Source organism: Myotis davidii, unplaced genomic scaffold (genome assembly GCF_000327345.1).
Source record: "Myotis davidii unplaced genomic scaffold, ASM32734v1 scaffold362, whole genome shotgun sequence".
Lineage (NCBI taxonomy): Eukaryota > Metazoa > Chordata > Mammalia > Chiroptera > Vespertilionidae > Myotis > Myotis davidii.
Window position 1 is genome coordinate 4,630,380 of NW_006297152.1, and position 10,696 is coordinate 4,641,075.

A 10,696-nucleotide genomic window follows, 5' to 3' on the forward strand; every position below is an offset into this window, starting at 1 on the left:
GAAGGGTTGGGGGAGATCTGGTCCCAGGAACAATGGTCTCCACCACACGCTTCATATCTGCAGCATCCTTCAGTAGTCTCCAGACAGGGAACTGGATTCAGCAGAAGAGCATCCAGGAGGGTTATTCCTCTTGGATTATGGAAATGATCTCCAGAGGAGGGAAGGAAAGATTCTATTCTTGGGTCTTAGTGCTCATGGCTCAGGATCATGGATTCATAAGTGAAAAGAACTTTAGACATTAGTTGACCCAACATTCTCCTTTAAAAGATGAGGGAGCAGAGAGCCCTGAATTAAATGGCCGGTCCCAAGTCACACAGCAAGTAGAGAGCCCAGCAAAAGGATGTTGTTTCCCGGGCCCTTAAGTTATCACATCACATGACCTCTGCCTCTCCAGTTCCCATGTTACTAACCAGCTAATATGTGGTTTCTACTCTTCTTAGCCTTTATCTGGCATCTTTCTCTTAAATTATGTCTGACCCAGGTGCTGCCTATATGTGGCTTTGTATATGGCAGTTCCGAGGGAAAATGTGATGGTGAGGAAGGCTGTAGCTAGATTTCCCCATAGAAATCAAGAAATCTCAACAGCTTGGAGGAAATCCTAGAAAGTAACTCTCTGAATCCAAGAAAGAATTGCTTTGTGGAAGGCTAAGAAAGACCCAGAATGCTCAAGATGACACTAGTGTTGGAGGGAGAAAGACAGAAAAGCCTTTGTCTAGGCAAAGAAACAGGAAAACGGGGAACTGGGTGTGGGGTGGGGTGGTGGGGGGATGGCATCCTCAAGGATATGGAGTTTACAGATAGATTTTATTATGAGGACCTACAGGAGCAGACCCGAGAAAGACAAGGTAACTTTAGTCTCTCTAATCTTTGTTACTCGGCTGGACTCTGATTAACCAGTTAACTGGCATGTGTCCAAAACGGAAACCATCCCCACACACCACGATATTTTGAATTTAATTTTAAAAAATCCACCGCTAGCATCTATAGACCCTTATGGCGTACAAACGGTTAAGCCCCATTTAGTCCACATCCGCCGCTAGTGTCTCTTATCTCGTACAAACGGTTAAGCCCCATTTAGTCCACATCCCATGAGAGAGAACGGGGGGCTACTCCATGCACTCAGTGTGGGGGTGAGAAGACTCAGGAAGGGAGAGGAGATGAGCTGAGGAGAAAAAATAGAAGATTTCTAGGAAGAAAACGGGGCAGGTCTTATCTTGGTACATCACAGGGATCTTGTTACAATGGCATTACAACAAGGAAAAGTGAATCTCCTTTTGGGTAGAATTGCCCATTCTGCCCTGTTCTTCCTTTGCTGCGGGGGGGGGGGGGGGGGCTACTCCGTGCACTCAGTGTGGAGGTGAGAAGACTCAGGAAGAAAGAGGAGATGAGCTGAGGAGAAAAAAATAGAAGATGTCTAGGAAGAAAAGGGGGCAGGTCTTGGTACATCACAGGGATCTTGTTACAATAGCATTACAACAAGGAAAGGTGAATCTCCTTTTGGGTAGAATTGCCCATTGCCCATTCTGCCCTGTTCTTCCTTTGCTAAGGGGGAGGTCAGAGCCTCTCTCTCAGTCCAGGCAGGACAGTGTGGCTGTGACCCAGCTAATGTCAACACCAGAACGATGATTCAGTTTGAACTAGTGCCCCAGGTGCCGATCGGCTACCGATCGGCTAACCTCCAGGCTCTGACGTCCCCTCTGGGGTCCTGCTGCTCCCTACCAAGTCCAGCTTAAGGCTGGCGTGGCTCTGAGACTGTGAGAAAGGCCTGGGCTGGGGTGATCATATCAAGAGGGGCCTGGAGCCGCATTTTCTGTCCGCCAATAAAAAATGTTCCTCCATTTTTTTAAAGGTGGCTGGTATGAGTAAGAACAGGCAGGAGGGAAACCTTCTGTGTCAAGGACTGTCTCTTCAAGGAATGGCCCTCAGGCTGGGGGGTGGCGGGGGGGGGGGGCGCTCTGTGCTGCTAGCTGGCACCTCATTTGCCACCCCCTCCCCCGGGCAGCCTCTTGCTTTCATTTTCCCTGAATGTACGTAGGAACAGGGGAGGGAAGTCTCTTACTGAAGTGCCTGAAACCCAGAGCTGGAGCTTCTAGAGACGCCGTTCTTCCGGTCTCAGCTTGGCCTACCTTTCCCCGAGGTTCTCTGGTCTCATGCTCCAGCTTCTCACAAAGAATAAAAGAACTTGCTGTTCTAATGAAGGAGAAAGCGAGACCCAGTAATCAATCTACAGCAAAAGGCAGAGAATTACAGGGAAAAACAACTTGTATCTTAACAGCCCAAATCTATTCTCCCAAACTACACACACACACACACACACACATACACGTTAGGGGACTAAGAGAAGCATGTTATATTTTATTTGTCAAAAATCCATCAGTGGAGTATGAAAAGCTCAGGCTCTCTCCCACGGCTACTGCGGGAAGGCCAACAGAGGAGGTGGAAAGGGCAGAGCTCATCCAGTTAGGACACCTTAGGAATAGCCTTGTGGTAAAGAAGATGAAGATGCTTGGTTGACTTCATCCAATCTGCACCTTCCTATGGCTGCTCAGTAAACTCAACGCGTGGTTTCTCAGCTGTGTGCGTTGGGAGTGTCCTATTAATCTGTGCCCGTTCGTTAGGACTGAGTTCCACACGTTCCCTCCTCAGTCCCAGGGCCCAGAACGCAGCTGTATCCAGGAGGTCTCAAGGATTGACATGGGGAGGGGGAAGTTTTTTGTTTTGTTTTTTTTTTAGTCACTTTTTGGTCAGTGATTTGGCCATTTTAAGAGCAAGATTTGCTTTATGGAAACCAATTCATTCACAAAACCTACACTCGAGTTGCAACACCATTTCACAGTGAAATATTTTGAGTGAAATTTTGTTGCTTAGAATAGTCACAGACAAAAGTTTTATCAGCAATATGTTTCCATTATGTTAATAAACAAGACAATGCTACTGGAGTCCCTTGTCTTGGTCTAGAATCTTCTCTGTGGGTTGCAGTATATATCACTTTTTCTTCATAGTCCTACTTGACAGGTGACAATAGCTGTAAAAATGTTCTTGGAGATTTTCTGCCTGGTTTAGCTGATGCCACATGTGTAATATGAAAGTATTTACAAACACACCCAAGGGGCAGAAGCAGGGAAGAGTTAATTAGCAATTTTGTGAACTGTGCCTAAGTTTTCTCAGCTAAAAAAAATAAAATAAATTTTAGATTCTATCTAAATCTGCATAGTCTGGTATTGGTTAGCTTTAACTCCTTAATGAAGTTAGTTCTTTATGAAATAAAAATTTCTAAAAATTACAAACTTGAATAACTTTTTGGCATAGGAGATCTTAAGAGAGAAGTTGCTAAACTCGCACATTGTCTTGGCAATGTAAAAAAGCAATAAATGAATAAGTTTTTAATTGCCCAATCCTGCTGTAACTCTTAGCTCAATGTCATTTTTAGTTGTGACATACACTTGGTACTGGTTTAGGTCTAAATGGTGATTGTTATGAGCTGGTCCCAGCTGTGATTCAGAAAGTGAAATAGTAATTTCCTGTTAGGTCAGCTCAGTTAAGGCTTAGCTATGTGTTTGTCAGATTAATTGTGGTTATTTTTTAAAAATCATTTTAGTTCTTAGCATTTTTTTTTGTTTTAAATTGAGATTAATGAGCTTCGTGTGTATCTGTGTGAGTTTGGTGGCGTAGAATAATGATGCTCAAAATGCCTTGTAAATTGGTGACTTGTATTTATGTTTGCTATTTTGGCACAAAGCTAAATACTTTTTTTCTCTGTCCTAAAAGTATATAATGACGAGGGCTTGTTTAAATGAAGGTATAAACACTGATTTAATCTGCTAACGTTCACGAACTTGTCAAATTGATATTTTAAATATGAATGAACATATATGAACACATTAACATTTCTTCCCATATGACCCATAAATAAGCTTCAGATCTTGGAATTTCCTAGGAAGTTTCATGTAGTCCATAGTGGAACAAAAGCAGAGAACAAACAACAACAGTCTCTGCTTTCCAGGTGGGAAAACAGAACCACAGCAAGAATCCATAACATTGCCATGACGATGCAAAACATTGAAAGATGACACGATAAACATATTCCCGGTCCTTGAGACTTGTTCCAAACATTGGACATGACAGAGTCTCTTCCTCCCCTTTCCTCCAGCCTCCCAAGAGTACGGAAAGGAAACCACATCCTGGGATAAGACCAGAAATACATCTGCTAAGAAGTTCTAGTCCATGGGCAGTTTCATTTCTACTCCCATCTCCACACAGAAATCCCTGTGAGTCAAAGTAGATGATGATGCTGTACTAGTGATTGCCTGTCGTCGGCACAATTCATCAGAAAACTCTCAGAGGAGAAAGTATAAGAAAGTTTTCACTACAAATTACAAGTACTGATGAGAAATCAGAAGAAAAAAGCTCCCTCAATATGGCAGGGTCGGGTCAAGTCTGGCAACAGAGGCTACGTCCCAGGTAGGCTATCTCTGAGTCACATGGCCTTCCTCTCTTCTTAGGGATTACTTGCCAGGAAGACATTCTTATGACACAACAATCTATCCCACTGAGGAGTCCTTTTATGATTGCATGCTCCTTGGTTAGTAAGTAATTGGGTCCCTCACGAAGTTCCCTAGTGTATGTACTGCCCTTAGCCCTTTACTCAGCAGAGACAGATAGCCAATCACTAACGATGCATTCTCCCCTTTTTAGATTGTCCTATATTCCCCAGTTCCCTGGAAAGGTAGATGTGAATGTGAGAGAAAGTGACAGCCCCTCCTAGGCTTGGCCCACAAAAACCTACCATGTGTCTCCCTCTTCCATATCTTTTTCTCCTTCCACCCACTGGAGTGGAGATGATTTCCAGGGTAACCCTAAAAGTCACGTTATAAATGGCAGGGCCTCGCCGAAACCGGTTTGGCTCAGCAGATAGAGCGTCGGCCTGCGGACTGAAAGGTCCCGGGTTTGATTCCAGTCAAGGGCATGTACCTGGGTTGCGGGCACATCCCCGGTGGGAGATGTGCAGGAGGCAGCTGATTGATGTTTCTCTCTCATCGATGTTTCTAACTCTCTATCTCTCTCCCTTCCTCTCTGTGAAAAATCAATAAAATAAAAACCAAACAAACAAACAAAAAATAAATGGCAGGGTCTCTGGAATGACTACAGGGAGGGCCAGCCTACCAACTTTCTCCCCATTCAGCATGTTATGGGAACAAGAAAAACATCTATGGTGTTTGAGTTACGTACATGTTTAGGTCTATGTGATACAGTAGTTAATCTAATAGAATACACCTTCTTTTCTGGGCACTAGTTAATTAAAGCAAGAGATTTGTAGACTATGTGGTTGAGTGTGTCAAGACAGGATTATCAGTTCACTTCCACAGAAGGAAAAGCAAAGTGACCAGACCTGTCTGTACCTGGCAGGGGCAGGGAGGGGCAGGGTGGACAGGAGCAGCGTCCTTTTCTCAGCTACTTGGGTAGATGGCCAATTCAAGATCTTTATTATATTTTAATGTATTGGAAAGCAATGTACCACAAACTACTGATTTTATCTTTATAGCCAATAAAAAGACAAAAATATTCATTATAATCCCCACCTTGCTCAGGGTGTTCCAAAAATAAATCCTTCTTCATGCTTAGGAGATAGTACCAGTGAAATCTCCCCAAATACTCTCGTGGGTGGACAGGGCCAGACAGATGCTCAGAAAAAGGACTTAAGAAGGCTGACTCTAGGACTCCTTGCTCTTTCTGTGGTTTTGTTTCAGTTTCCATGGTTTTGGAACCCCCACCCCAGGCTTAGAGTTTAACAAATTAGAAATCAACCGCAGGCATCTAAGAATTATTCTTTATTAAAAACATGTTCCCGAAAAGCCAAGGAAATACAGAGGTGAGGCAGTGCCCACGTCTTCTGAGCTGAGGTGGAAGGGCCTCTGGCTTTTCCAGCAATTCCCACTGGTGTCATGACTCAACGGTCTGTTGCAATAGGTTGTGGAAAGGGGCAGAGGGACAGCTGGAATACAAAGACGTGTGCACAACCCAGATCCATCTCAGCTTTGCCAAAACCCAAGGGCCCCCAAGGGAGTGTCTTGCAACATATGTCCTGTTGAGAAAAGAGGCTGCAAACCAGGGGGTGATTGCAATAAACACCACTTGTGACGAACAGATTTGTAAGTTTAAATTTATTTTTTTGAATGTCTAACTTCCTCACTAGACAATCAACTCTATGAGGGCAGAGACTGTGACCACTGTACCCCAGCCCCTGGCATACAGGAGGTACTCAATAAATATATGTCGTAAGGATGGATGGATGGAAGGGTGACTTTTATATAGGTCCAGTGTGAGTAGGAACATTCTCTGAGAGAGAGAGAGAGAGAGAGAGAGAGAGAGAGAGAGAGAACACATGGGCGCAAATAATTTTTAATGTTTGAAGTGGGACTGAATTGGGACTAATACATCTTCTAGATAATATTGTACTTCTTTCAATGCCCAAAATACATTTTTCTATTACTTTGAAACCCAAACGCGAATTCCCAGTGTTTGCTTTGCTAGTAGGAAATGTTGATAGGGTGATGCTGTGGCATCATCAGGAGAACAGATGCCATTATGCGTGAGCCAAGTTAACATATTTTCCTTTGGTCACATTACTCAAAGAATGAATGAGCTATCACCCAGCAGCACTTGTCCATACTCCAGGACTCAGTTTACGCCCATTCTGAGGCAATCATCTGCCCGTACATTTTGTCCTTCCACCCAGTCTACCCTTGGGATCCAGGTCCTTGATCAGTCTCCTACTCAATGCTATTTGCCTCATTATCCAGCATCAGAAAGCAAACAGCATCACGTTGGTGCAATAAGACATTTGTCTGGCCAACGTCTCAGGGATGGAATCAGGTTCCGTTGACCTGAGCATGCCTTTCAACATGTTCAGACGTCCACATCCCACCCCATCCACTGGAGATAGCTCCTGAGCCCTGAGGTCTGTGTCCCGAGAACCTCATTTGTTAAATCACTACGGCAGCTTCACTGTTGCTCAAGAGCCTGGGTGTTATAACAGCCTGGGGGCAGGTTGTCCCGAATGTTCTCCAAGTTTTTTACATCAGCCAGAATCCCATCTATGCTCATCTCCAGCGCACGGAGTTGGCCTTGCTGGCGACGTGCCCTTTCTTCCAGCTCCAACATCAAGGGCTGCAACTGGTTTTTGATCTGAGTATTGGCTTTGAAAAGCCTCTGCTCCAATAAAACCAGCCCCTCTTCATCCACACTGCCAGGCTGGTCTATTGGAGGGAATGAAAAAGGAGTTTAACAGAAAAAAAGCTATGGGTTAGATCCCCTTAAACCTACATGGCCCTTCTGTACCTTTAACTCATTCTTCTTTCCCTTGTCCAGAGCTAATAATGTGCCATGCATTTATTTTTAAAAGGCTTATTTTAAATTACAAACAATCCAGAAAAAGTGGTGAGAGCACTAGCATAGTTACTGTGTTGTAAACAGTCTAATTCCGAGCTCTCCGGTTAAGCAATATGAAGCCTGGAATTCTCCTTCGATGTTAGGGTCAACAGTTCATGCTCTGAAAAGATAGGGGCTGAAGGTCATATGGGACTGAGCTCCTCCTAGGATCAGAGCCAACCCCTAATTATGCTTTCTGAGCCACCCGTAGGCATTATCTTGCTGTTTCCCACCGAAGGACCTGTAGAAACTGGCTGGGCTTCGGGCTTCGTAGAGGCCAAGGTATGCTCTGCTATTCGGAGGATAGAATCTAGCTGTTAGGAAATGATGCACGATTTCCTTCTGGCCTGAAACAGTGGGAATCTAACTAGATACTGGTTTACTTCCAATATGAAACACAGTCCCATTTGTTCAGGTATGTTTACCCCGAAGCAATCTAAAAGCGACATCAGCATGAAGGGCACCAGGCCAAACTCATTTGGCTTGAACAGGTTTGAGCTACCCTTGGTCATTTCAAAGTCAAGGTCAGGTGGCCTCACATATGTAAGCTGAGTGACAGTATTCGGTTGCATGAGTTTATTATACCTAGAACAATTAAAATGCGATTGTTCCAGGACTGAAGAGAGCAAATAGAGTAGAAACAACACCATCTCAAAAGTGGACCAATCCTTCACCGGGGGCAGGAGAGAATTCACGAATTTAGGGTCGGTCCCTGTGACACGCAGAGAATGTTACGTAAGCTTGGGGACAAAATAACTGTGTCCATGGGGAGGCAGCATGAGTTACTCCAAAACAGCAGGAGTGCTGGAGGCCAAGAGACCTTTTTCAGAACACTAAACAAAGCTGCTAAAATCTCAACTGGATCGCATTTTTTACCCTTACAGGGTATTTTACTCTTGGGGGTCCTAATGGGGTCATGAAGCAGACCCATAAGGATAACCACACAGGTAATATTGGTCTCTCAGGGTGATGATGATACTCAGGATGATTGATCCATTTTTTTAAAAAAAATATACATCTTATTGATTTTTTACAGAGAGGAAGGGAGAGGGATAGAGAGTTACAAACATCGATGAGAAAGAAACATCGATCAGCTGCCTCCTGCACACCCCCTACTGGGAATGTGCCCACAACCAAGGTACATGCCCTTGACCAAAATCGAACCTGGGCCCCTTCAGTCCGCAGGCCGACGCTCTATCCACTGAGCCGAACCGGTTAGGACTGATTGACCCATTTTTGTTACAGTGCAGTTTCTACTCTATTTAAAGTTGTCCTATGGAACGAACAAAGTAGAACTAGGCCTTTTCCAGAATGTGGCTGGAGTCTAATCAAATACCTAGTTGCTTGTCTGCTGTAGTCCAAGCTTGATCAAGCAGGCCGAATGAGGGCCTGTAAACAGATCTACCTAAATCTAGAATTTTAATTCAAATCAGATGTCTTTTGGACGGTTCTGTGGAGAAACCTGATTTGTCGCCACACCGTGCCATCTAAACTATTTCATCCTAAAATGTTGCAGTATCTCCTGGGCCTACCACCTTTACATTTCTTCTGGGTTATCCACCAGGCAGCTCGAGTTGCCGCCGCTGCGCACATCCAGGTATAACTGTGGTTTGAGGAGGGACACATAGCAGAGTCAGCAAGTGATTCTTGACCTCCCAAACGGGGAGGAGCTTCCCCCTCACCACTTCCACTGCTTCAGAGAAGGCTCCATCATCTCTCTCCCTAGCTCCTTCACCAATCTCCTGAGCAGCCTCACCCTGTCTTCCGTCTAACCCGCCTTAGCTCTCCTCTACACAGCCGCCCAGGGACCTGTCTGAAACATGCAGTGAGGACAGTATTCCTCTGCTTAGAGCTGTCCACTAGCTTCTCAGAATCAAGGCCAGGGTCCTTAGCAGGACTTCCAAGCCATTCAAATCCTTCCTCCACTATTTACTTTGTGATCCAGGAGACATTATTAATCAACCCGAGCTTCAATTTACCTTCCCTATAAACATTCAGCTCTTTGACCTACAGACTTTCACCTCTGAGAGCAAATGTGCTCAGTAACCCATCTTAGAGAAGCTAACGAGCAGAGTCCAGAAAATGTACAGTATCTGGGCCTGGACAAGGCTAACTTCCTGATACCATTAAGGAAAGTTGAGACTCCCATTCATCGGGACTCATGGTTAGTCTTCCAGAAAAAGGCATGGAGTACTGGAAGGACTGGAAGCTGGGGGGTACTCCTACCTATTAGGTGGAGGATGCTGTCCAAGTTGTCAAGTGTATCTTGGATCGTAACTCCAGCATTCTTGGCTCTGTTATTAGCTCCTTGGGCTTCTGTAATCACCTAAGGAAAAACACACACACACTCGTCTTGAAGGGTGTTTTCCATTTTGGCACGTTTGAAAGGATCTCCCTTGGAAAGCTGTGGGAACTCACCATCTGTACGGCGTCCATGTCCATGTCAAACTCCCGCTCCTTCCTGGCCAGCTCTCCGTCTACTTCTCTCATCTCACTCCTCAGAGTGGCCAGCTCCTTCTCCATGGCCAAGGCTCCATCTGCTGTCACATTGGCTTCCAAGTTCAGACTCTCTATCTCCTGGGAGAAGAAAAGGAGCCAGGGACGGAAGGAAAGAGAGGGGTGAGGCACAAAAACATTCCAAAGACAACTGCAGAAAAAATACAGATGCAGCGAGGCCCTGACAGGCTGAAATGAACAAGGAGAGAGTCAGACGTGGGGACACACCCTTTCCAAAGCTTTGCCTCAAACTAGTTAATCTGGGGGTCTGTGCGTGGGGACTATGAGGGTCAGCACTGAGACACTGCTTCCCTCTCAGGGCACGGCTCACCAAACGGTGACTGCAATAGGAACGAGTTGGGATGACACAGAGGGTGGGAAACTCATCTCATTCTCTGTCATGTTCCTTTGCTGCCTTAGTCCTTTGCATGGCTTTATTCCCCAAGAGAGTTGAGTATGAGGTACAGAGAATGGATGGGCTACAGCTTTGGGTTTTGTTTTCATTAGGACAAACCTTATCAACATTTTTGTCAATAGCTATTATTAAGCACCAAATTGCAGATGTCTCTGTGTTAGAAGCCATATAAGGAAGGCACATGAACTTGGTCTCTACCCTCAAGGGATCTCAAATTAGAGATTATTTTTGCAAGCCATCAAGTGGTCCAAGAGTAAGGCCAGTCTAAATATCAAGAGTTCGCTCCAGGCTAGAGTCTAGAGTTGCATCGGCTTTGTAGAGTCATGCTTAAGTAACAGCAATGAAGCTCTCTTCCTG

At 44.9% G+C, this 10,696-nt stretch overlaps 1 protein-coding gene and 1 long non-coding RNA gene across 2 annotated transcripts in view; one reads left to right on the plus strand and one right to left on the minus strand.

Moving 5' to 3' along the window:
- Window positions 1-1,051: 1,051 nt before the first annotated feature.
- On the plus strand, window positions 1,052-3,395 carry LOC107184537. The gene is made up of 2 exons (XR_001515388.1): window positions 1,052-1,262; window positions 1,486-3,395. It is a non-coding gene; the product is annotated as an uncharacterized LOC107184537 (long non-coding RNA).
- A 3,188-nt stretch (window positions 3,396-6,583) lies between these two features.
- Window positions 6,584-10,696, minus strand: part of LAMC2 (laminin subunit gamma 2) — a 55,918-nt gene continuing 51,805 nt past the window's right edge. Inside the window, exons 21-23 of the mRNA XM_006772963.2 lie at window positions 9,847-10,005; window positions 9,655-9,754; window positions 6,584-7,256 (exon numbers count right to left, since the gene is read on the minus strand). Of these exons, the coding sequence (XP_006773026.1) occupies window positions 7,003-7,256; window positions 9,655-9,754; window positions 9,847-10,005 (513 nt within the window). The 3' untranslated portion in view covers window positions 6,584-7,002. The remainder of the gene's footprint in view (window positions 7,257-9,654; window positions 9,755-9,846; window positions 10,006-10,696) is intronic.